This window comes from Asterias rubens, chromosome 21 (assembly GCF_902459465.1).
Source record: "Asterias rubens chromosome 21, eAstRub1.3, whole genome shotgun sequence".
Lineage (NCBI taxonomy): Eukaryota > Metazoa > Echinodermata > Asteroidea > Forcipulatida > Asteriidae > Asterias > Asterias rubens.
This window is the reverse complement of record NC_047082.1, coordinates 5,401,200-5,428,314: the sequence shown is the minus strand read 5'-3', so window position 1 is coordinate 5,428,314 and position 27,115 is coordinate 5,401,200. Positions and strand designations below refer to the sequence as shown.

The 27,115-nt window shown below is 39.3% G+C and overlaps 2 protein-coding genes across 4 annotated transcripts; one reads left to right on the top strand and one right to left on the bottom strand.

Annotated features, from left to right (window-relative positions):
• Positions 1-324: 324 nt before the first annotated feature.
• On the top strand, positions 325-27,115 carry LOC117304447 (something about silencing protein 10-like). Of its 2 annotated transcripts, none has more exons than XM_033788906.1 (13): positions 325-462; positions 9,503-9,700; positions 11,807-12,020; positions 14,059-14,177; positions 16,086-16,187; positions 17,178-17,234; positions 17,665-17,774; positions 18,600-18,696; positions 20,762-20,849; positions 21,778-22,090; positions 22,963-23,044; positions 24,786-24,893; positions 26,663-27,115. In XM_033788906.1, the coding sequence occupies exons 2-13, from the start codon at positions 9,608-9,610 to the stop codon at positions 26,750-26,752; spliced, it is 1,473 nt and encodes a 490-aa protein (XP_033644797.1). In that variant the 5' UTR covers positions 325-462; positions 9,503-9,607; the 3' UTR covers positions 26,753-27,115. The 2 variants fall into 2 exon arrangements, with proteins under 2 accessions (XP_033644797.1, XP_033644796.1); XM_033788905.1 differs by having other exon boundaries at positions 9,499-9,700.
• LOC117304448 lies at positions 1,618-7,203 on the bottom strand. Of its 2 annotated transcripts, XM_033788908.1 has the most exons (4): positions 6,754-7,203; positions 5,888-5,969; positions 2,347-2,424; positions 1,618-1,965 (listed from the first exon to the last, which is right to left on the bottom strand). In XM_033788908.1, the coding sequence occupies exons 1-4, from the start codon at positions 6,781-6,783 to the stop codon at positions 1,718-1,720; spliced, it is 438 nt and encodes a 145-aa protein (XP_033644799.1). In that variant the 5' UTR covers positions 6,784-7,203; the 3' UTR covers positions 1,618-1,717. The 2 variants fall into 2 exon arrangements, with proteins under 2 accessions (XP_033644799.1, XP_033644798.1); XM_033788907.1 differs by lacking the exons at positions 5,888-5,969; positions 6,754-7,203 and adding an exon at positions 2,804-4,135 and having other exon boundaries at positions 1,620-1,965.

Below are 27,115 nucleotides of genomic sequence, written 5' to 3'. Positions count from 1 at the left end.
AATCGCCGTATGTGGCCAGGTTGCAATATTCTGGAACGGATATTCCGGCACATTTAATGTGGGTCCATTTGTTACACTCATCACAGTCGATAGCTTTGCTGTTGAAGCGAACCCCCTTGCTGCAGACAGTACATGGATGTTTTGGGGCGACTTTATCAGCGCACTGTTTATGAATTATTCAAAAAGCTCTTTAAACATGAAAAGCGCCACCAAGGGGGCAATTTTTACTTCTTGAGAGTGTCCCAGACGTTACCACAAGTTTTACAAATATAAATAACACAGGGGACCTAACTATTTTACCGCACGCGCGAACACACACACGTGGAAAGCGTTGTTCACACAGTCAATCGTCAGTTCCCAGATTTTTTCAAAGCTTTTGCAAAATAGTACGACAGTCGATACTGTCACTAGTGTTCTGCAGAAACTGCGTTACATTATTTCAACAAAGATGGGACAAAGAAGGTAAATATTGATGGGATAACTTTCCGTATGGCGCCACCACTTTTTCACTAATTTTTACAAAAAGGGTTATCTAATTGAGGTTAATATCATACTATATTATTTCATATCGAATGAAAAAGTGGTGGCGCCATACGGAAACTTTTCCTATTGATGACTAAGTGTAAGTCACTTACTAATATAATAATTATTATAATACTATTAGTAATTACTTAATTAATTAATAAGGGAGATTATCTAATTCTAAATTTTAAACAACATCTGAGTCTGACTGATTTATTAGATAAGTTTTTACATAGCTGGATAGGTCTCTTGTTGTTGGGGTCGAGTCGGGTCATGTAAACCCAAGTTACGTCAGGTCAAAGTTCAAATTTTTTAACAATTGTTTTCATTAAAGCCATTGGACCCTTTCGGTAAACAGTATTTTCCAAGGGACAAGGCCCACACTTCGTGTATCACAACTTCTATATATAACAAACCTGTGGAAATTTAGGCTCAATCGGTCATCGGAGTCGGGAAAACCCATCCTTGTATCTGCACGTTTCGCCGTGTCATGACATGTGCTTAAAATAAATCCGTAATTCTCGCTATCGAGAATTGATAATATTGTTTTACTGTTTTCTCAAAAAGTAAAGCATTTCATGGACTAATATTTCAAGAGAAGTCTTTCTGTAAACCCTAACCCTGTAAGTTTTTTTTTTCTGTACCGAAAGGGTCCAATGGCTTTAACAGAGAGTGTGATTTTTTGTACTGTAATTATGTAGCATACAAATGCATGTGAATTTATTTAAAAAAAAAATAAAAAAATAATTACATTTTGTTGATTGACTTTTTCAATTAATTTTTGTAATATTAATAATTGTATTTATTTGTTATAATCTTGAATAAATTGTACAAAACTAGGCAGGCAGGTTCCATCAAGTTGATTTCACGTGTACCAACACACACACACACACACCAATACATGTGTACACTGCAGATTGAGGACATACTTTTAATACTATCCAATGGAGGACATTGCCAAAAGTCGAATGGTACCTATCGATGTGAGGACATAACACATGAATCCTTTTTCTTGCGGTTCACTAATGTGAATGTGTATACTGGCCTTCTGGGAAATGTTTTTGGGGGTGGTACACGATTTTCTTGTTCTTTGGGGGAGGGGGGGGGGGGGCAGGCCAAAGGTCTAGACTAATCATTTGGCTGTGCCTACAGAGTCACTCTAGGTTATGACTGTACTTTGGTGGTGCAGGAGACCTTAACTTTGTTTAAGTGTCATCGTGTTTCTACAAAAGTCCTTAATGTTTTTCCAAGTTCTGGTCTGCAATGCCACAGGACAGGATGATTCAATGTCACGTTTTCCTGGAATCTTCTTCAGCAAAATGAATCTCTGCAAGCCCTCAGTTACGTCTTTCTTTTCCTGGGCAGTCCAGGGGCGTCGCTTGAATTGTCGACGCTTGACTTGTCGAGCTTTTGGAGCTGGATCCGTTTGGGTTGGTGGCCTTCCTACAACACACAGGAAAGAAGAGGTAAATTAGTAAACATAATCAAATGGGGCGTATACATACCCTAAATCAGTTCATTTTACCAATGTGCCGGTACCTGCCGGAAATGCCTGACAAGAAGCAGCCATCTTGTTTCATCCTACCGTACAAAATGAGTTGCCGAGATGGGCTAATCTAGACTAATCACTTGGCTGTGCCTACAAAGTGACTCTAGGTTATGACTGTACTTTGATGGTGCATGACACCTTAAATTTGTTGACAGCAAACGGAGTCTGGCATCTTATCGCATTTTGGTCTGGGGGGGGGGGGAAACAGGGAATAGGACCAGCATATGCAAGAGACCTACAAGAGATATAGGCAGTCAAAAATATTATAAACTTACTGGCATCAACACTGTCCTCCAAAGCTGGGTCACACGAGTCACCTGAATCACTGCTGTCCTCATCGCTGGTGAAGCCTTCTGCAATAAAAAGAAATTAAACTTCTAGAGTTAGCTTTGATTGGTTTGTGGCACACAAATAACAATGTGGGCCAATCCGTTGGGTTGGGTGTGTGGGGTTTGGGGTGTACAGTGAATGAGGTTCAAAGGGGGGGGGGGGGAGGGGGTTAGGTGATGACGGCCACAGGCCGAGTTATCAGGCCCCAAAAACAAAGAGCAATTGTTACATTTAGGTATGCTTGCTTTTTGGCGTACACACCTAAACATGTTGGCCAATCCATTGGGGGGGGGGGGGGTGGAAGGGGGGGAGGTTGTACAGTGAATGAATGTTATTTGGGGGGGGGGGGGTACCACAGTTTGAATAAAATTGGAAAGACAAGTTAAAAACGGGTTTGTTTACCTCCAGTAACATGCAACTCCTCCAAAGATTTGCCATGTTGCGAAACCAAGTTGCCTCTCTCCAAGCTGAGGAAAAGTCTAGACAGTTTGGTAACCCTCTGGACAGTGTCTGGCAACTGGTAGTACTCGCAATGGACCCGCAAATCATGACCCATGAAGTCTGCAAGTGTTTCAAGCTGATGTTCATTCAAGGCCAGAATTTGTGAAACAGTCGCTACATGTTTACGAAGCTTTGTAGACCGCATGCTACCAGCATTCTCAAGGCCCGCCTCATTTGCATATGCTCGTAGACAGTCGCTTCCTCGTATATGACCTGAGCCTCCGTAACAACTTCGTGCGAATAAGAATATATTGTCTTGTGCCACTCCAGCTGCATTTCTATTTGCGACCAGAGCCTTCAACCACGCCATCACATCAGTACCAAGAAGCACAGGAACAGTTCTGCCCCTCTTACCAACTATTTCAATGACTTGGAACATTTTACAGAGGTGGCGTTCAAGATCAGTCATCACGCAATCACCTTTCACAATGGCTGCACTACTGCGCTTGTGAAAATCTTCCAGTTTCATTTTGGATACTTCCCCCTGTCGTCTGCGGTTGAAGATAATGAGATGGCACAGTGTGACTTCATTTAATTTCTTCCAAGCTGGTGTAATTTCATGGCCCTTAGCAGAGTGTAGGAGCTGCACTTCCCTGTTGCCAGTTTCATGAAGGAACGATGAGATTTTCACCACATCTGCATTTGTGGGGAGATCAGCACGTTTGTTGCGCTTTCCTTGGTACAGTGTTCTGTGGGCATGGGTTGACACAAGTTCTGGCCACTTAATTTCACATAACTGCCTAAACTGTTCGGTCTGTTCCGCTTTTTGCCTAAGATTAAACTCTAAAGCACTTGCTTGCAGTATGAGTGCACATCTCTTGATGGAGTGTCCAATCTTGAGTGCTAGAGATGGAACGTGATACATCTGTTTTCCTTCACTGAAGCCGGCGACATCATGAACAGCCTTGACGATATCATTCAGATGGCGGGGATGCACGAATACTTCCAGTGATGCATTTGGTTGGTGGGTGTTTTTTCTCAGTTGTATAACAAGACGACCAAGTTCTCGTAGTTTGTTCCGAATGTAGCCATGTTGTGTAACATCGTGGCCAAGTCTGAGGTATTCACGTTTGGCAACTTCCAGAATCAAAGAATCATTCTTGACAACCAGACCAACATTGTCTCTCCTCATAGAACTAAGAACCTTGTTCAACTGGAAAGATACACCAGCAGGGGGTGGTTTTAACAAATCACTATTGTTAGCTACTCGCCCCCTAACACGACCTATCCTACTGCTACCATCAGTCTGTGCAGGGAGAGCAGGCTTAAGTGGGCACTGATGACGCCAAAGATCAAGACGCACGTAATAGCCATAACAATGTATGCATGGTCCATATGCGTGTGGAGATGCTTCATGATTTGGTCTGTATACTATAATAAGGACACCCTTTCCCTCTCTAAGGACTTGACAATTGTGTCTGTGATTACCAATATTGCGGATGTATAACAGAAGTTTCTTGCGGGCAGTAAAGTCAGTCTCCGATGCTATCTCTACAACTTCCCTCTCCTCTTTGTGATGCAACTGAAGATGACGGGGTAACTTGGCCTGAGGCTCATCACAGTAAAAGCAATAGTGTTTTTTGTCCCATTTCCTTTGTCCACCGACATTATCGGTCTGCATGACTGTTACGGCACACTTCTCACTAGAATCATTTGTTTCACATCCTACAGCTTGATTGCTTTGGTGAAGCTCGGCAGTTTCTAAAATAGCTTGTGGGTCATCGTCATTCCAGGAACTGGTGTTGGGGTTGACAGAACTAGAAGGATCAGACTAAAAAATAGCTTGTAGGTCATCGTCATCCCAGGAACTGGTGTTGGGGTTGACAGACCTTGAAGGATCAGACTGAAAAATAGCTTGTGGGTCATCGTCATTCCAGGAACTGGTGTTGGGGTTGACAGACCTTGAAGGATCAGACTGAAAAATAGCTTGTGGGTCATCGTCATCCCAGGAACTGGTGTTGGGGTTGACAGACCTTGAAGGATCAGACTGAAAACTAGCTTGTGGGTCATCGTCATCCCTGCAATTGGTGTTGGGGTTGACAGACTTTGAAGTATCACACTGAAAATCTGATGTTTGATGGGCCAGCTAGCAAGGAAAAGACAAATGACATAATTAACACCACTGAGAAATGAAAAGCGTTTGAAACCGTTTGTTATGAAATGCATATGGTTAGAAAGATGTTTTACAAGTATCACTACAAATTGCACGGTTTTCATTTTACGTCGCGAACGAACACGGTCGGCCATTTATGGGAGTCCAAGTTTTGACTCCCATAAATGGCCGACCGTGTTTGTCGACGAGGTAAAACGAAAACCACGCTATTTCATGGCCTATTTGTGTTGATCATTGTATTCTACTTCTACAACATCTTTCTAAACATATCGATTTGATAACAAACGGTTACGGGACTCTGTTACATTTAGAGAGGACATTCTATTGCCGCAACACGTCGTAAACCTTGGAAAAACGTCTCAATTGTACAGAACATAATATACTATGAAGAAACATAGCATGTTATTAAACTCATATTGATGCAATTAATACATGACATCATCATTTACTCACCTGGTGCTCAAATAAGGAGCGTGTGATGCCATCCTCATTGTAACGCACAGAGTACTTCATTAGTGACTTCCCTGAAAAATGAAAGGCAAAGGGTTTATTAATTTGTATTTCATTTGGGGGGGAGGGGGGGAAACATACAACTTTGTGCCATCTTTAAAACGTGCTCTGCACGTGATGTGGATCACAATAAGGGTGTGTAACTGTAATTTCGTGTGTCCACAGTACAAAAGTAATGATACTTGTTTAAATATGTGAATACAAAACTTTCGGAGTGCCACGGCAGCTCGGGGCTGTATAGAAAGATTCAAGGGATGTTTGTTGGCCCAATGACCAGGGGACTAATGTAAAGCGCATTGATACGGTTTATTGTGAAATGCGCTATATAAGAATTTGTTATTATTATTATTATTATTAAATACCTTTGGTTATGGAGGTGATTACAGCTGGATACCATGACGAGTCTGGTGGCCACAGTGCCATTACGCTGTCCCCTTCTTCATACTAGAAAGAAGACATACAAATTATGTAACATATCGATCGGTTTAGTGGAACATGTCATAAGGGTCGCACTAAATAGCGACAACTCACGACCCCTCACGACGTAAAAAGGTCAACTCGTACCCAAGTCAACTCGTACCCACAATGTTGTACCCAAAATGTTGTACCCGAGTCAACTCGTACCCGAGTCAACTCATACCCGAGTCAACTCGTACCCGAGTCAACTCGTACCCGAGTAAACTCGTACCCGAGTCAACTCGTACCCGAGTCAACTCGTACCCGAGTCAACTCGTACCCAAGTCAACTCGTACCGTATAACGTACAATGTATGCCGAAACGGAGAATTCCCGTGCGCCGTGATTTTATATAAGTGATAGTAAACCGTGTTCTACTTTAGTACTTGCTTCATAACATAATGTCGTTTTTAATAATGTTATATGTTCCTCTCGTTTCTGCTGAAAATCATTCAGATCCACTTTTTTAAGCAAACAAACATGTTTGATGTTCATCTCTTTTCTTAAAGACATACCTATAGACATAGGCCTAAAAATATACGTTTCGTGTCATGAGATGTGTTGAAAACAAATCCATTATTGAACTTGTGGAATTCCAACTGGGGTACGTATTATTAGGGGTGAATTCTTAATCACAGGCATAAACTTAAATTGGTAATGTCCTAAATCATTTAACTATTATGTGTTGGTTGACAAGTGTAAGAAATGTATATAGTGATGTAGTCAGTACAGTAAGGATTACATTGAAATTTATTTACACTTAGATCACTCACCATTTCTTGTCTTCTCTCGAGAGCTGCCATGGGTCGAATGGTTGTCTCTAGGGTCCTGGTGGATGCAATGCACTCAATGTTTATGATGCGTCCCCATGACACCTGCAACCAGCCACGCTACCCGACTCAAATCGAATAAGCTAACCGTCATGCATAAATGAGTTCAGGATTAGAAATGGCCGCCTCTACTACTACCTACAAGAAGGAAACTTCATATCAACAGAGGGCGATGTAACCATCCAAGAGTGCTAACCGGCAACAGAATGGTGTTAACTCACACATACTCCTCTCGAAAATGACGTAAACCGAGGATTAGTCCCAAAAGCTTAGATATCTCAGTGGCGTCCAAACTGGCTATAATGCTGCATTTATCACAATTTTTCAAAGCGAGGACGTCCTCGCTGTGCTCAAAGTCCTCGATGTGCGAGTGTGTATTCACACAGAAGACCTCGCTTCCCGGCGATGACAAGTACACACACATAGAACTATGGCCGTCGGGAGGAGGGTAACGTTATCGCAACTTTGCGATAACGTAACCCTCCTCCCGACGGCCGCCAGGCCGGAGGGTTACGAGATCGGTTCGAGCGGTAACGGTTAATCTGGTCCAACACAGACAATTTCGACGGCTAGTCATCAGATTTGCCCCATTTTTACCACTTTCAAAAATCATGACACAAATTCTAAGGGCACGAACTTAATCCTCAATGTCTAATGAACACTCAAAACACCATTGAGAAATTATTTTTGAAGAAAAAGGACAAATAATGGCGCGCACGCACTGCAACATTGTAACTATTTTGAGTTGTCATTCAGGCAATGATAGCCTCCTTTTATATATTATATTCCAATTTTAAGCTTAACTTTCACAGTTCACCTTTCAAGTTTGTATTTTTTCATGTGACGATGTGTTCTTGTTTTCGCCTTAATATGTCGTGAGAGGATGGTGATACAAGATTTATTGTCTTTTTGGGGTTGATAGAATGTTTTTTTACATTAGTTGAGCCTATTTACTTTTTATAAAACAATAAATATTGATATTTAATAAGGCAAAATAAAATAAATAACATGTTGCTTGTCCGGACTTTTTGAAAAAGTTGGTGAGGTCCTTGTTATTTGTTATTTTCAAAATTTGTGTTATTTTTTTCAAGATGGCCGCCATATCGTATTTGAAGATGGTTTTATGAGTATGTTTCAGTATGTCCTCAAATTCTGTGTGTGTTTCTGTGTCCATTTTGATTCTTTCCAAAGAGTCATTATTGCTTTTGCTCCAAAGTTATTCTGTGCTTGTGGCATCACGTCCTGGTGCAAAGAACTGTGGCATGCAAACGTGAAGGGCAGAACGTTTCAAAGTAACGAGTTTCTCATTATGCGTGGTGATAGCATTTTTTGTAGGCCATGTAAGAAAGATGATGAAACTGCTCAATAAAAATAAAAAGTTACATTTGAAATAGCTATCAATAATATGTAAATTGATTTAATTTTATTATTATTTTTTAGTAACAAATAACTAAAAAATCGGTTCGGCAGCCAGAATCGAGGCGGGCGGGGACGAGCAACATGTTATCTATTTTACTTGGCCTAAAGTTGTTATGAATATTATGTTATATTTTAAATATTTGTTTGTTAACTTGTCTTAAATTTCAAACCCTACTTATTTTGTTAGGAACTAACTGTTGTGATGAGGATGGATATTTACTTTTTTGAAATTGAAGTTGGGCCTATTTTTAAAACTCAGATCACTTGGTTTTTGTGTATGTGCAAGCTACATGATTTATGTGTTTAATTTTTATTAATTTTGTTTACTATCATGAAAGAAGTTCATCATTTTACGTAAGTATTGGCTGTGTTATTATAGAAAATTCTTTTGCTAAATGTTTGTACTTCTGTGAAATGAAAGACTCTAAAAAGAGTTGAAACATCATCAGTCCACAAACTAACAATTTTGTGGCATCGGTTGTCACTCTGCAAAAAAAATGACGTTATCGCTCAAACTCACTGGGCAACTTTGAGGGGGGCGAACTTGTAAGTGATGGGGTGATGACTTTGCTAGGGGGTGACTTTGTAATGGGCGACTTTGAAGTGGGCGCCTTTGCTAGGGGGGGGGGGGGGAGTTGACTGGCATCCGATACATCCCTTCTATACTTTGTGGGGGCGACTTTGAGAGGGGGCGACTTTGTAAGTGAGGGGGCGACTTTGTAAGTGACGGGGCAACTACTTTGCTAGGGGGCAAATTTTTAATTGCGACTATGAAGTGGGTGACTTTTCTGGCATCAAATACATCCCTTTCATACATGTCTAAAACGCGATGTTTTCAGAGGTGCAAAATGCCTGGTACTCTGATTGCAAACTTCTCCCACTTACAAAAATCCTATACTACTCCAACTGCACTGTTTTGAAAGGGCATTTTACAGGCATAATATTATTCCTACTATCGTCTGATTTCAGATTGTGTTTTGTTTGCCTTTTGATTGTTTTTTCAATTAAATAGTAAAGCCTATGTCATACATGTCAGCCCTTGTACTTGATGACATATTCCTACTTTTCCAAAGGACCAAATATGTCTGATTTAATTCGGCAGAATGACTTTTACTGGTCAGACGTTTGGATACCACATGGAGCTGGTGATACCATAGTCTATACAACTATGGCTTTGTGTACATTTACTTTTCCTTTCATTTTACTTTCCCAACAATTTACACTTGAAGTGTACTCTAATCTATTTGTACATTTACTCCTAAATGACAGAAAGGTGGTGAAAGAACCACGGAAGGCAGATGGTTCAGACTATGATAGTGACGATGAACGGGCCTATAAGAAGCTCCCTGCACCAGACCCTGATGCACCAGACTACTTTATGGATGAAGTGGATGAGTTCAATGAGAATAAAGATAAAATCTTATTGGAAGGGTACAATAAAGAAGATGAGGATAGTGATTCGGAGGATCAGGTTTGTTTCAATCATATCATTTACTTGTAATGTTAAATAGCGTACAACTTGTAGTTACCACGTTGTTGATTTAATGCCCAGTGATATGAGCATTTCCACATAAAGGAGATGAAAGTATCCTACATTTATATTTAATAATACCACCATCACACCAAACTTGTTTTCTACTCATTCTGAAAAATGCAGCCGAACTGGCTAACAAAACTGTATTCAAACGGAGCGAATGAAGTAGCAACTTGTTACAGTACGTGAGAATTTCATGGACGGGCTCGGATGGATAGGTTTGATCGGAAGGTGCTCCAGAAGATTGAGCCTGCTCAACATTTTTTGGCCGACCATCCTGTCCTGCATTTAGACAGAGTGGCAACGTACTTAAAACGAGAAGTAATTGCTGTACTTGGATCGTATTTCAGACAGTGGTAGACGTGGTGCGGTCAGGCCTGATTTTGATGTACATGTTTGTGTATACACAGACCGAGTCCCTTTGCAGCCGTTCATCCCGTTCACAGACAGACCTAACTGATTACCAGAATTTAACTAACTAGGGTCACAGTGTAGACATTTCTGGCCAAAGCTATACGATCTAGTAATACCAAACCTGTTTTATGATTTCTTAAAACGTGTTCGGATGTTTTGAGAACTAGTTTCGTGTGACCCAGCCTTTAGACTCTTCATTGTCATCAGGTGTTTATTTCTTTCTTAGTGTAAGGATGGGAAGCTCCAACTCAGATGAGAGAATGAAATCTTAAAAGCATTCAAGCTTTGCAAAAACTGATTACATTACACAGTGTTCTCAAAGTTGGGAGCATTTCATATAACAATATTTCCACTCAAGATACAAATTTCACAAAAAGAAAGACTTTACAGCAGAGTCTTCAAGATTGAAATACTAAGGGCCAAAGCGGATCACGAATCTGTTCTTTTATTTTACAATGCAATCATTATTCTAGAATTGCACAGTACGTTTGAATCCCACCCGAGAAACATGCTCACAGTGGTGTTTTTTTTCAGAGCTAGGGAAAGTACTGAGTAAGTACCGAGTATACAGTGCTAACACACATAGGTGTAAACAGGTACCGAGTATACAGTGCTAACACACATAGGTGTAAACAGGTACCGAGTATACAGTGCTAACACACATAGGTGTAAACAGGTACTGAGTATACAGTGCTAACACACATAGGTGTAAACAGGTACTGAGTATACAGTGCTAACACACATAGGTGTAAACAGGTACCGAGTATACAGTGCTAACACACATAGGTGTAAACAGGTACCGAGTATACAGTGCTAACACACATAGGTGTAAACAGGTACCGAGTATACAGTGCTAACACACATAGGTGTAAACAGGTACTGAGTATACAGTGCTAACACACATAGGTGTAAACAGGTACCGAGTATACAGTGCTAACACACACAGGTGTAAACAGGTACCGAGTATACAGTGCTAACACACATAGGTGTAAACAGGTACCGAGTATACAGTGCTAACACACATAGGTGTAAACAGGTACCGAGTATACAGTGCTAACACACATAGGTGTAAACAGGTACCGAGTATACAGTGCTAACACACAGGTGTAAACAGGTACCGAGTATACAGTGCTAACACACATAGGTGTAAACAGGTACCGAGTATACAGTGCTAACACACATAGGTGTAAACAGGTACCGAGTATACAGTGCTAACACACATAGGTGTAAACAGGTACCGAGTATACAGTGCTAACACACATAGGTGTAAACAGGTACCGAGTATACAGTGCTAACACACATAGGTGTAAACAGGTACCGAGTATACAGTGCTAACACACATAGGTGTAAACAGGTACCGAGTATACAGTGCTAACACACATAGGTGTAAACAGGTACCGAGTATACAGTGCTAACACACATAGGTGTAAACAGGTACCGAGTATACAGTGCTAACACACATAGGTGTAAACAGGTACCAAGTATACAGTGCTAACACACATAGGTGTAAACAGGTACCGAGTATACAGTGCTAACACACATAGGTGTAAACATGGTACATGTATAAGGGTAACACCAAAATTCATAATATTTGTTTCTTGTATTTCCGTTTTTGTAATCGATGAAAAGGAGGATCTATTTTCCCTGGACTACTCTGACTCTGATGATGGTACTATTGAGAAGCATCTGCGTACCTTCAAGATGCAGCAACACCTTGAAGAGATTGCCAGCGACGTTGAGGATGAGGGCCAGGAATCCAAGTCAGGCATCCCAGATGCAAAAGCATGGGGGAAGAAAAAAAAAGAATTTTACCATACAGATTATGTTGATGACGATCTACCAGGTATGTATGAGAGATAGAGTTGTTTTTCTTGTAACTCTTTTAGAACTTTACACTGTTGAAGCATTATTAGAGCAAGCTTGTCGAAATGTTGAGACCAATTAAAAACTCACACTGCGATAGTGGCGTTTATAACAAGAAGTTCCGCGATCCACTCAAGCAAAAGTAGTAGTAGCGGCCTGTTTTCTACCTTTCGCCTAGGTATTAGTTAAAAAGCAGGACAGTTCTTTCCAGAACTGAGAAGTCTCCCGTACATGTATTCTGAAAATCCACTCCATGATAGTAGCATTTAAAGCAAGAAAAGTTCACAAAAGAACATACATGTAATCTACTACCTGGGGCCAATTTCATAGAGCTGCTTAAGCAAAAAATTTGGTTAAGCACGAAAATAGCTTGCTAATTTTACACAGGTTACTGGCCAAAATGTCATGCCATATACATTGCTTGTGACTGGTATTGACCTATTGTTTACTTAGCATAACAATTGAGTGGAGTCTTGGCCGGTATTCTGATTTTACTAAGCATGGATTATTTTGCTTAAGCAGAATTTTTTGCTTAAGCAGCTCTATGAAATTGGGCCCTGGCAAGTAGAACACACATGCTGTTACCGCAACTTAATATTTATTGATACCTCACCATACAATGCCTTAAATCCCATATACAGTATATTAGTGAAAGCCAAAACAGGTTTCAAATTGCTCTCAATGTTTCCACGACTTGTTGCTTGCTCTAGCCATCGTCGGGAGACTGAAGAGTGTGAGAGATGTTGGTCTTTTTTTATAGGGGTTCAGAAGTTTCAGTGTAGAGTCAATTATTTCTCAAAAGAACATTTAATCTACATGTAGCAAGTAGATACACACATGTTGTTACCACAAACCAAATAATTATATTGATACCTCACACTGCAATGCCTCAATTGAAATCCTGTATATCTTATTGATAGCCAAAATAGACATGAGAAAATGAAACAGGAAGTTAAACAGCTACTTGAACGGAATGTTTTTAAGGGAATTGCTATTTTAACTTCCTTATAATGCAATTGTTCAGCAGTTAAATGTAATTTTGATATGTGTACACTTCTGATTTGTTTGTAATTATCGATTAAAAAAACAGGCCCTAATAGCAAGGTTTTGAAAAACTAAAAACACTTCTGCCGTGACGGTGCGTGTCAAAATGACAATGCTTTGACGTCATGTCTGAGAGTTTGCTTTGTTTTATTTAATACGATTAATTTTACTATATTATTATTATTAATATTACTTAATATTATATTATTATTGTTGTATCGCCACGCTGCAACAAAGCGGCTATACAACTCCGACGTAACATGAGTGATTGCGTAACAGAGCTTTTCGCCTTTCAGAAAAGCGCTGGGTCAGGGTTTTTTAAAATGATTGCTTTTTTAAACAATTAAAATCTATTGATAGTTATATGACTCGATTTCGTTTTTGATTTAAAATATTTTAAATGAAATTCAGCAAAAGTCACGACTTGAAATTTTCATTCAAGCAGGTCAACCATTTTCTATTTCTAGTGTTCCAGCCACTGAAGTGACCGCCATCTGGATCTGTAGTGTACATGTTGTAGCCACGGTGGGCGGTGATGGACGGGTTTGCCCAGGACTCACAATGTTTGCCCTTCACTTTGAGCAAAATACATTGTGCCTCCCAGCACAGATTTCAAATATTGTCCACTTTGCATTGATAAGGAAACCTGGCCCCAATTTAGCAGTAAGGGCCACATAATTAAGTATGAACAATTTTGTTCGCCCTTAGTAAAATCTGGGAAAAATGTGTATTGTTATACCTCGGTAACAAATCGTGAAGTTTGATTGGTTGAGAACCAGTCACGTGATGTGATACCAAAAACGCATGTACCATGGCTAAGGATGCGTGCTACGCGTTGTAGCGGCCATTTAGCCATGGTATATGTGTTTTTGTTGACCGGTGTACATCACCTTGGTCGTTTCCAACATGGACCCCTGTCACAGCGTGCAACAATTGTATAATGTTTGTGTGCTTATTTTCTATGATGTACTCAGGAGTAAGTGGATCAGAGGAAGAGGAAGCTCAGGATGAAGAAGAGAGAGAAGCTTTAGCCATACAGCAAAGGATGTCTCAGATGATGCAGGAAACGGACTTTGATCTGCAACTGTTTCAAGTAAAATCATTATACACTTCTGGGCCCAATGTCATGGCTATGCTTTACCCTAAGCAAAGAATCATCACTTGCGGAAGCAGGGAATTCGTGCTTACGTCAAACGTATTTCACGGGTTAGCAGGGAATTTTATGCTTGTGCGCGTGTGTACTCAACATTACTAGGCATTCTTCGCTTAAAGAGCTATAAGCAGAAATTTGGCGCTTGCCCTGCAAGTGGAGAATGGCGATCAAGAGCGCAGAATTAGGTGGTAAGCAGAGCCATGAAATTGGGGCTTGCTGGCTGGATGTGACATTATGTACTTCCCTCTTATTGGGCCATGCTGGCTGGATGTGACATTATGTACTTCCCTCTTATTGGGCCTTGCTGGCTGGATGTGACATTATGTACTTCCCTTTTATTGGCCTTGCTGGCTGGATGTGACATTATGTACTTCCCTCTTACTGGGCCTTGCTGGCTGGATGTGACATTATGTACTTCCCTCTTATTGGGCCTTGCTGGCTGGATGTGACATTATGTACTTCCCTCTTATTGGGCCTTGCTGGCTGGATGTGACATTATGTACTTCCCTTTTATTGGCCTTGCTGGCTGGATGTGACATTATGTACTTCCCTCTTACTGGGCCATGCTGGCTGGATGTGACATTATGTACTTCCCTCTTATTGGCCTTGTTGGCTGGATGTGACATTATGTACTTCCCTCTTACTGGGCCATGCTGGCTGGATGTGACATTATGTACTTCCCTCTTATTGGGCCTTGCTGGCTGGATGTGACATTATGTACTTCCCTCTTATTGGGCCTTGCTGGCTGGATGTGACATTATGTACTTCCCTCTTATTGGGCCTTGCTGGCTGGATGTGACATTATGTACTTCCCTCTTATTGGGCCTTGCTGGCTGGATGTGACATTATGTACTTCCCTCTTATTGGGCCTTGATGGCTGGATGTGAAATTATGTACTTCCCTCTTTTTGATGGCTGTAATACCTTTATCACGATGTCACCATCTTGGCCATGTTACCTGTTTCCATAACACTAATGCATGCTAACACTCATTGCGCAAAGGTTGCTCCAGACTATTATTTCGTTCAGCCTCACTTTGGTTACAATGAGTTTGAGTGAAGTAAAATCAAGATGGCCACACCGTGATTAAGGTCGATTGCAGGTTATCAGTGAAAGAGTTCTAATTCAAAACAAGAACAAACCAATCACATTCAACCCATGCAATAAATATAATTCAACACAAGAACCAAACCTATCTTATTTAGTCAATGACATAGTTCTAATTCAACAAGTGAAATAGTTGAAATGTATAACAAAAAGTACAGACAACAATTGCTCTTGTCAAATTTACCATGTATTTGGAGGTTATTGTTTGAGAAAACATGAGATGCATTCACCCTGAATCGCAAAACCTTGGCCGTAAGCCACGGCCAATAATTAGCCATGGTTAACATTCCAGTATTTTGATTGTATACAAAATCAGGTTTCCCAACTTTCGGACTTGTGTCCCAAACAGTTATTTATGTATGCATTCATTGCACATGTCTTCCAGCAGTAACTGGATACAATTTTAGAGTAGAAATAATTCATGAAACCAACTTGATTGAAAATTTGCTTGGGCCCTGTAAGTCGCTGTAGGACTTCTACATTATGTATCAACAAAGAGGTAAACTGTGGTGTTTGGCAACGCTTGGCAGTAAACTGTAGATCCTATCCCACAGTGCACTGTAATCCTTGCAGTGAACTCCAAAATTGTGTGTCATTATTATGGTTGGTTCATGTTATTAATTTTCAGTTTGAGTAATTACCAGTAGTGTCCATTGCTTTCAAGACACCAACATGCAGATACTAGCTACATGTACATGTATGTGTACAACACTGGCCCTAATCCCATTGTTTATGTCTGCAGGAATCAAAAACACTTGAAAAGAAAACCTTGGAATTTGAAGACAAAACTGAAGAACGAGTCATTAAGGATCTGAGTAAATTGTCTAAGAGAGATAAACTGGCGGTAAGTTGGTGACATGAGGTGCAGGGCACCAGGCATTCATATTTTCTAATAGATCGTCAGGTTGAATGAACTAGTACAATGTACTAATTTTTAGTATTACCCATTTGTACATTGTACACCGATGTGTGTTAGCACTGTATACTCAGTACTCGTCCGAGTTCTGTACAAAAAATGGTTGGGATACAAATTAACGACCTTTGCAATTCCAGAGCAGTGTCATACCAACTAGACCACCGAGATTGCCTGGTAGCTGGAGGTAGTTTGAATCCTCTGTTTTAGCACTGGGTACTGCAATGTATGGTGAGGTTTCAATGCAAACCAAATAATTATATACATTGTACATCTACGCGTATTTGATTCTGAACAAAAAAGGTAAAACTTTACCTGAGTGATGTTCTCAGGCTCAGTTTCTTGGCATGTTTAGCTGGCCCCTGTAGTCAACAAGTTTCTGAGAATACTACTTCTTCTCTCTTTTTAAAACATAAATTTATTTTTGTAATTATCATTTTTTGTGTACATGTATATACATGTAGTTTGTAATGAATTGCTTTTGTAATCGGAAAATAAACTTGAACGTTTTTGAGTGCACACATGGACAATTTTTAAAACTTTTGACTTGTAAACTGTGATGAAATAAATCAAGTTAAATTCTTCAGCATTCAAGCCACAACACTCTTACAGGACTTGAATACATGTACAGTACTTATAGTTTGCCAGCATGTGTGGTTATGTTGTGCTATAATGAACCTATGCAAACCATGCAAAACATGTATAGATTTCAGACAGGTTGGTGGTTACATCCAATGATCAGTACAACTAGCTTAGGTTTCTGATATTTGGTTCATATATCCCATTTCAATCTGGAATCATGCAAAAGTACAAAATAGTATTTGTGGTTTCTCATGAATATAACTTTATGTATTGGACCAAGTTAAATAATTTGGTAAGCTAATTTTTGGCCCAAACATAAACCTATTTTTCTTGTTTCAGATTTTGAAGAAAGAATCTCCTGAATTTGAGGAACTTGTGGAAGATTTCAAGGCCAAGGTATAACCTGTTCATTATTGCAGTCGTTTTAGTAACACAACGAAAAAAGCTTTCACTCGTTTTAGACGGGCGCTCCAGAGTCACGCTGAACCAAATTCTGAATTAAGTACATGAAAAGTTTGACGTCTGAAACAGTTAGTAGTGACTGGACGTGCTAGAAGTCAAAAGATCGACTGTTGTAGTCGTTCGAAGCGACTTGAGTCACTCCTAATCTATTTGGTTTGTCGTGACTCTGGCGCGTCTGCCTGAAATACCTGCACAAAACAATGTGATCTAACACCACAGTCTTTAGTCTAGTCTGAGGAATTGCAACTGAAACTTTACTTGTAACCAGGCAAGTCATCGTACCAGACATGATTAGAAATTGAACTGAATAATTGGCGTGTTACGTTGCAATCTTTGATAACATCTTATTTTGGAAATGTTGTAGGTGAGGACACTGATTAAATTGTTTCCACTTCGTGACATGGTAGAGGATGGACGCATTCCTCAAGGACTGGGTGCCGACTACATTTATACAAGGTGTAAGCTGTACATTAAGTAAGTCAGTCTTTGTACATTATTATTATTGATTGGTTTAGTTAAAGACAGTGGACACTATTGGTAATTGTCAAAGACCAGTCTTCTCACTTCGTGTATCTCAACATATGCATAAAATAACAAACCTGTGAAAAATTGAACTCAATTGGTCGTCGAAGTTGCAAGAGAATAGTGTAAGAAAAAAACACCCTTGTCACACGAAGTTGATTTCGAGACCTCAATTTCTAAACTTGAGGTCTCAAAATCAAAATTACTTATTTCTCAAAAATGACGTCACTTCAGAGGGAGCCGTTTCTCACAATGTTTTATACTATTAACCTCTACCCATTACTCATTACCAAGTCAGGTTTTATGCTGATAATTATTTTGAGTAATTACCAATAGTGTCCACTGCCTTTAAGAAATACATGTAAGTGAGTTTTCTTTTTTACAAAGTTACATGTAAAACATAACAATACCTGTAGAAATTTCAGCTTCATTAGTCGTCAAGCTTTTGAGAATAAAAAAGTGAAAATCACAGAGCAATGTTTTTCTGGAGATTCACATAAATTCGTAAAATAATTTTTGTCTCCTGAGAGGAATATTATTTTGTTATTTGTTTTACTCATTTCTCAAAAACTACAGCACCTCAGTAAGAAATATTTTCAAGGAAGCTTTCAATTATCATTATCTTCAAACCGTGTAAGTTTTATGTAAATCTGTGGATATTGTGTTTTGTGTCCTACAAAAAGTACCCTAACCCTTCAACCAAACTGAACTGTAAAAGAGTTTTTGAACTAGTATTCTAGTGTAACCCTCTATTGGTGTAACCTTGTCCCAATACAGCTACTGTATTAACATCAGTTTCTACATATCGCTGAAAGCCAAGCATGTTCCTGTACATAATCATCCAGTAATTGGTGTCATTCTTGAACATAAAAAGGTATGTGCATTTTATTTGTACCGTCAAAAGCTACATGCTCTAGTGAATGAATAATTGCTTCTCTTCACCCAGGGGCATAAATGGGTGCATGCGAGGGTAAAGATTGAAAAGCCTTTGGCGCGCTACGGTTGCCCAGGTTGTATACTCCTCACAGGGAGCTGAGCATTTTTAAAGGAATGTTATTTGTCCAATAACCAGGGCACTTAATAATAATAATAGTAATATTTGATTTGTATATATCAGGCCTGAAATTACAATTTTTTTAGGGCAAGGCCACTTTGGCCTTGGAGCAAGCAAAATTTTGGAGAGCACCCAAGGCCAAAAGTTTTAATATAAAGAAGGCGCGAAGGCCAGTAAGTTATTGAACGGGTCACGATCCTTATTAAACTTGGAAATAAAAAATTGAAAATTGGCCAGAGGTTTCCCTATGGGTGGTAAACCCAATGAAACAGTTTTTATGAATAAGATATTGATAATTCATGTCTTATTCATAAAGAAACCAAAGACTGTAAAAAATAGAATTAAATTTAGTTTCCAGGGGTATGTTCAGACAGCGTACTAACTTAGACCCGAACCGGTTTAACTTTTACGAGCAGCGGGGGGTGGTCGTAAAAATAAAAACCCATTGCGTTCAGACAGCACAGAGTTAAACCCGATCGGGTTTATGTTCGGTTTTAAAAGGTCATAGTAGACGCGACCCCGTTGCTCTAACATCCGGTTTTATTCATCAGATTCACGCACCGAGCATGCCGATATACTGGGTGCCTCATGCCCTGGACGATCATCAGAACATATTATTGGATACAAATGGCTCAATCGAACGCGGAAAACAGTTTTACCGCTGGGAGGATATGGGCACTTAAAGCAAACATGAACACGACTTGAATTTTTTTTTACGAACAAAATACAAACCGCCGAGAAAACTCACCAAAATGTTGTCCATATTCCATTACACAGAACACGTTTCATTTTTGTGTTTTATACCTCTGTCTAAGTGGACTTAGACCAACTTTAGTACGGCGTGTGAACGACCTCTATGAAGAAGAAAGCAAATCATCCCACAAAGTTGAGTTTCTTGCATTTGGGGGCATAGTTCTCAAAATCATCTTTTACAATGTACACCTCACTCCAAGCACTCTGTTAGCATCTTTATTTTGGCAAATTCCTTCGTAACCATTTTCCAAGAGTCATTTCATTCACCAACAATATTTTTTCCCTGTTCACTAAACGGACGATACCATATGGACATTTTTTAGCAACAGCGCCCTCTGTTGATCAATGAATGGTGTTAGACTGGTTCCTTGTGAAATCGGGACGTCAGATACACAGGCGTGTGGATTATATGAGATGCAGGTTTGCGCTAATAGCGTGTGCAATGACTCGGTGAGGAATCGATCTTCGTTTTGTGCTTGCTTGACTGCTGAATAGAGTTCACTGCATAATTATTGTCGGGTGTATGTAGTCGGGCGAAAACAAATGTTTGTGTCAATAAAACAATATTGAACTTGGGAGAAAGGGCACGGCAATTTTGGCTGTGAAAATGATATTTTTTTAAGCGGCATCACAGCCAGTTGGAAGGGCATTGACGACCATGGCCATTGTGGCCGCCGTTTAACTCCGGGCCTGGCGCTTTATCACAGCCCGAAGGGTGTCTCAAAGCGCTTCTGACATTATTTCTCCTGGTCACTGGGCCTTAAATAATTCCTTAAACCATCTCAGCTCCCTGGGGAGTATACAGCTGGCGCGGCGAATAACCGTGCTCCAAGTAAATCATTCACATGAACCATTTCTGCCCTCACAGGTACCAATCTTACCCCTGGGTGGAGAGAAGCAATGGTTATGTGTCTTGCGAACCCACATCCCAATGAGCTACTGGAACTTGAGTCTGATGCTCTAATGTAAAGCGCATTGAGACGGTTTTTGTGAAATGCGCCATATAAGAACTTGTTTTAAAACAAAAATCCAATTACTGTCAACAGTCAATATTGTTAACTTGGTCTTAATGTTTCTTGCTGATCCATCCATTGAGTAACCACTGACTACTTATCATTGTTTTGTTGTTCAGCTAATGAAACAATTGGAACCACTTGACCAGCAGTTGGAAGCAGAGATTGAAGAGCTTCTAGCTATAACACAACAAGATCCATGCATCGGTAAGAAGCAGTTAGTCTTCAACAAAAGACTCTTCTTGAAATGCTTGAAGCCATACAATGTTTGGAGGTCTGTTCCCAAACCTTGTATCGCTTCAGCATTTCAAATTGTCACCAAGTCTATTATGACAATTTGTAGATTTGGGATTTTATGAGTCACCTATATGTCTAAAGTTCATATACGACATACAATATTCAATTGGTAATTATTGGATGAATGACGGTAGTTTCCATTACATTCTTCCTTTACAGACCTACCGTTGTGTAAGTTGTACATTATAGGTAGGAGTCGTCTGTAATCAAATAGCCAGTTCATTTTCATTTAGTTTTGCCTTGTTAGTGATCTGGTTCCAATTCAACTCAATTCGATTAATCTTTATTAGACCCCAAAAAGGGTAATTCAAATACTCGCATACATACTCGTTGATAGGTTGCTACAATGTATGAACTACTGTTAGACTCATCAACGACTCTGCATTAAACATAAAGTTTTTAAAGCTACTGATATGAATGTTGATGTTGAATGTGGAGGCCATGTCTGAATTGCCGGCTATTGACCCAATTCACCTGAAAGTCATCAGAATAGTCTTTGGTGCGCCCTTTTGGTGGGCAATGTCACTGTGTTATTCAGTGAAGGAGGCATTTTAGGCGACGCTGTATTTACATGTAATTGCCCTCCAAAATGGTGAGCAGGTCACAGTCGCTGTGTGTGACGTGTGTGCAAGGGGGTCAATACAGCAAAGGCTATAGCTAGATTTCTCTGTCATCATGCGTTGAGGCACATGCACATGTATAGGACGTCCTTAGCAACACACTTAGCAACAGCCGTAGCCGTAGCTGTAGACACCAATTCAAATACCGCCTTACAAGAAGTCGGCCTTATAAGAAGTCCTTTTTATGCTTATCTAATGATAATGGTTTATTTTCACAGAGAATGCCAATCAATCTCCAGGATCACCAATGCAAACAAGTGATGAAGATAGCAGTGAAGACGACAATGAAGAAACAGAAAATGTTAAATCAAACATCAAAACCAAAGATGTAAAGAGAAACTCTAAGAAAATGTCTTCAAGAAAGAGTGTACCTGCCACTGAGGCAGTGGAGATGGATTCAAGTAGGAAAGAGCAATCATTGAAGACACATGATAGAAGACTAACGACTGATGAACAGAAAGCACTAGAGTATTATGACAAGATGGCAAAGGAAATTGAAGAGCGGAAACTTGAAAGAAGGAGGCAACAGAAGTAAGACAATAATTGTAAAATCTACTCCGGATGAGATTCTTTCCCAATAAATTAGACTTTATGATTTGGAAAAAAACAACTTTGAATTTCAACTTTGACAATCCAGGTTAAAGCCATTATACACTTTCGCTACAGAAAAAAAAATGTAATGTTGAAGTCTTGTCTTCTCTTGAAATATTATTCCATGAAATGCTTTACTTTTTGAGAAAACATTAAAACAATATCAATTCTCGATAGCGAGAATTGCAAATTTATTTTGAACACATGTCATGACAAGAGGAAAGCGGCGGAAACAAGGGTGGGTTTTCCCGTTATTTTCTTCCGACTCTGATGACCGTTTGAGCCTAAAATTATTTTAGCTTGTACAACAGATTTACGCAACTCCCCTAAAAACATTGCTCTGTAATTGTCACCCTTTTTTCCTCAAAATCTTGACGACTTATGCAGCTAACATTTCTACAGGTAAATCAAATTACAAGTAAAGATCTTCATTGACAGTGAGTAGGGATTCATGTCATGGCCAAAAACTTGATCTACAAAAGGTACCAAACCCTTAAACTGAACAAAACCTTCATCAATCTTTGTGTTTTGTTTTGAAGACTTGTACTCTAGACAAATGTCAAAATTCTTGTTTTTTTCATGAATGATACTAAAGCAGTCATTAACTTAAATATTGTAAAAGCAAATCAATGGTTAAGCATAAAATATATCTTGCAGTGTTTTTAAGTTCTCTATATTCCTATGATAATTATTGCTAAGGAAATGAGTTTGGGTGCTGAACAGGTTGTACACTGTACGTCTGTTGAAAACAGAGAATGAAATTGTTGATTTTGACTGCTAGTGAAACAGTCTTGATTGTTTTATTTACACAGGGAGTTGGACGGTAAAGTTCAATTTGATGAAGTGCAGCAAGAGGAGGAAATGGAAGATGGCAAACGAGCCATCACTTATCAAGTTAGTAATGATTGCTTCTATCAGTCTCTGCTTGTTGACATTTATACAACAAGTGTTTTCATGGTCATGGTGTGGCCGAGCGGTTAAGAGCACCGGATTCAAGCTCTGGTGTTTCTGATCAGCAGAGTGTGGGTGACACCTGTGTCCTTAAGCAAGACACTTAACCATGATGCTTTGTCCTTCAAATGGGCGCCAAGCTGTTGGTCCATCGTTTGTGTAACGCACGTTAAAAAAAATCCAGTTCACTTATCGTAAAGAGAAGGGATTTGCACTGGTGCTCCTGGTATGATTGGTAGCATTTTGTGCCACAGCACCTTGTAAACCATTACATGGTGCAATGTAAAGAGAAGGGGTTCGCACTGGTGCTCCTGGTATGATTGGTAGCATTTTGTGCCACAGCACCTTGTAAACCATTACATGGTGCAATGTAAAAGGAGTTTAGGTCTTATAATTCAAACCTAGTGCCACATACCTTTGCTGGAAAATACTGAATGTTGGAGTGCCTTGAGCGTCACTGAGTGACGTATAAGAAGCCACTATTATTATTATTATTATTTTGGTGCTGCACAATTCTCTTGATTGTATTTGGGGTAAATGTACTCATCTCCCGGGCGCTATACTACTTGCGCTTTGTAGTGACATCCAACACATGAACAATGTTATCATGGTGCATTTTATTCACAGTCATCATTTTCCTTTGCTCCAAACAACTGAATATGTATGAAGTATAGTAAAACAATTAGTTTGTCATCTTCCAATACCCCGGGAAGCTAATATTGACTAATCACCCTCAAACCATGTTATATTTGTATACTATTCCGACTCGCCCAATAATATTTTAATCTGACAAACGGACTTTCTCACGCCACTGGAACTAGATTTAATCACGTCTGGATTTATGAATGTTTCTGGTCTCTCTGAATATTAAGGACAATGAAATGATGAAGTCGTTTACTAGCGGTCATCTTTAAATGTTGAAGATTACTGCTAGTAAAAGCGCAAAAACTATGCTAAACTTTTACTTTCACTTTTTGGCATAGACAAACGCGACAGAAAAAGAATGGCTGTCACAACATTTATTTCAAAACAAACCAGTGAAAAACTATATACAATCCCTGTAGCAATTACTCTTCTCTGGTTTGCGTTGATTGGTCAGTTATTCTATTTACAATTTTATGAATTAAGTTAAAGGAGCAGTCGCTACACATACATGTAGGCTGTGCAAGTGTGTGTTAAGATTAATACTTTCAACCTCGTGTGACATAGTAAAGGTTTGCAGTAACACCATGTAATGATAATCCATAAATGAGTTGGGGTGGTTCTAAAAAGAACTGTTGGCTTCAACTCAACATTTCTATCGGTATGCTGTGATTGTCTTCTGGAGAAAGCTCTTCAGCTCTGATTGTCTTCTAGCTTTCTCCAGAAGACGATCAGAACATTCTAATCGAAACGATGAGTGGAAACCAGCGGTTCTTTTCAGAACCATCCCCAACTCATTTAGAGATTATCTTTACATGGTGTTACCGCAAACTTTTCCGCAGAGTTTCAAATGCTACTAACCATGTGTGAGCTAAATGCACAAATCAAGTATCTTGGCTCCTCCAATTGTGCTACAACTTCAGCCCATTTATTCTAACTTGACTTTCGTTTCAAAGTGCACTCACATTATCCGCTATTACCATCTAAATTATGCAGAGACTGATATTTTATGTGGATTTTCTTGTTGATGTTTATTTTGTAGATTTCCAAGAACAAAGGACTGACACCACATAGAAAGAAGGAACAGCGCAATCCCAGAGTCAAGAACAAAATGAAGTTCAAGAAAGCTAAAGTCAGACGCAAGGGACAGGTATGTATTAACCAAAAAGTACTTTATACAACTGGTGCACACTTTGATGGGATCCATGGTGTCTGGAACACACGCCTCGGGTGCCATTTTCCCAGAGGGTGTAAAAAACACATGGGCTTCATCACAGCGTGCAACATTTCTTTCGTTATACACATGTACCTTAGTAATAATATTGCAGGAGCAAGCAAACGTTACAAGAGTGAATTATGTGCAATGAGAGCAAACGATAACAGTCTGACAGTGGCAAACGTAATTACGTCACATCACAGAGGAATGTGTATCAGTTTAGCTTAGTACTAGCGTAATAACAAACTCATACCCTTGCTCTGATCAAACCCAGCCCTATTTATAGTATTGTACATGGCGCTGGAAATGGCCAACGGTGGGAATGATCAAATTTCATATTGCTCTGCCTCGACCCATGTAACATTCGTCTTTGTATTATATCACGTGATTGGTTCTTGACCAATACAAATTTGCAATTTATTACCATGGTACAACAATGATGTTTGTATCCAATCCAATTTAAAGGTAGTGGACACTACATGTATTAATAATTACTCAAAATAGTTATTAGCATAAAACCTTACTTGGTAACGAGTAATGGGGATATGTTGATAAAACATTGTGAGAATCGGCTCCCTCTGAAGATGTTGAAGAAAGGAGTATTTTTCCGAGCACCAAGAATTAGATTTTGAGGTTCCTAAATGAAGCATCTGAAAGCCAAAACTTCGTGTGACAAGGGTGTTTTTTTTCCCATTATCTCGCAACTTCAATGACCAATTGAGCTAATATTTTCACAGGTTTGTTATTTTATGCATATGTTGAGAAACATCAAGTGAGAAGACTGGTCTTTGACAATTTACCAATAGTGTCCAGTGACTTTAAGTAGCTTGTGAAAGCCAAAGGAATTTATATGTGCACAAGTATGATGTTCAAGATGAGGATCATAGTTTGCCAAAGTGTTGAGGTTTCACTAATAATGAGACATGTGTTTGTGTTTACATGTAGAACACCAACTTTCATGTTGACTGCCAACACTTTCTAGATTGTAATAGTATTTTCTGCATCAATGTTTCCAATCCTGCTTGGTTGAGTTGAAGGTGATGAAGACACTTTGGTTCACATTACTAATTCGGCGTGTAAAGCTGCAAATCAAATGTCAAGTGGTCTCTTCTTTAAGTATTACTTGGGTTTCTGGGATATTGGCTTTTGATTGATGGCATACATGTGATAAACCACATTCTACTGTACTTCCATCATGATCCTTAATTGTTTAATGTTATTTAAATGGTTTGAGTAATTTTTGTATGACACAAAACACAAACTTCCACAGTGACACTATTACGGTTTAAAGATAATGATGGTAGAAAACTTTTCTTAAAATATAACTTGCTGAGGTGCTGTAGTTTTTGAGAAATGAGTGAAACAATTTCACAAAACTTATAGTTGTCTCAGTGAGACAAAATTATTTTACTACTATACAGTACAACATATTTCAAGACCTGAAAAAAATGCTCTGTGATTTCACTTTTTTTTAAAAACTTGACGACTATTGAAGCTGAAACTTCTACAGGTAAATAATAATAAAACATACATCTTCATTCACATTGAGTAGGGATTCATGTCATGGCTAAAAACTTGAATTTACAAAATGTACCAAAACCTTTTTATTAATGGTTCAAATGAAACGTGCCGTCACTTTTTGCACTGTTTGATTTTATATATATATATATATATATTTTTTTGTCTTCATTCCTTATGTTTAGGTACGAGAGGTGCGTAAGGAATTAGTACGCTATGGTGGTGAGGCGTCTGGGGTCAGAGCTGGAGTCATTAAAAGTATCAAGATTAAGTAATTGGACATCGTTTTGTCCAGAAATAAAGAAATGTGAACAAAGAACTCAAGGGTCTACCGTACTTAGAGCACATTTTAACGCGCAGTGCCGCAGTCACTCGAACGACTCGTTAGGAAGCCTAGTCAACCATCGGTACTGCGGTATTCAACAATCCATTGCCTTCTGCCTTTTAGCTATAGTGTCACTGGTTCCCTTCTGAGCTTTACACATATTATTATGGCACAGAATAACAGGACCAGTTAAGAAACCTTGGTCCTGATGCTGGTTCCAACCTTGGTCCTGATGCTGGTTCCAAATGGTCGAACACAGTAATCAACCAATGGTCGACTAGCCTGGGTTCAAGTCAAGATAGTCAAGCTTTAG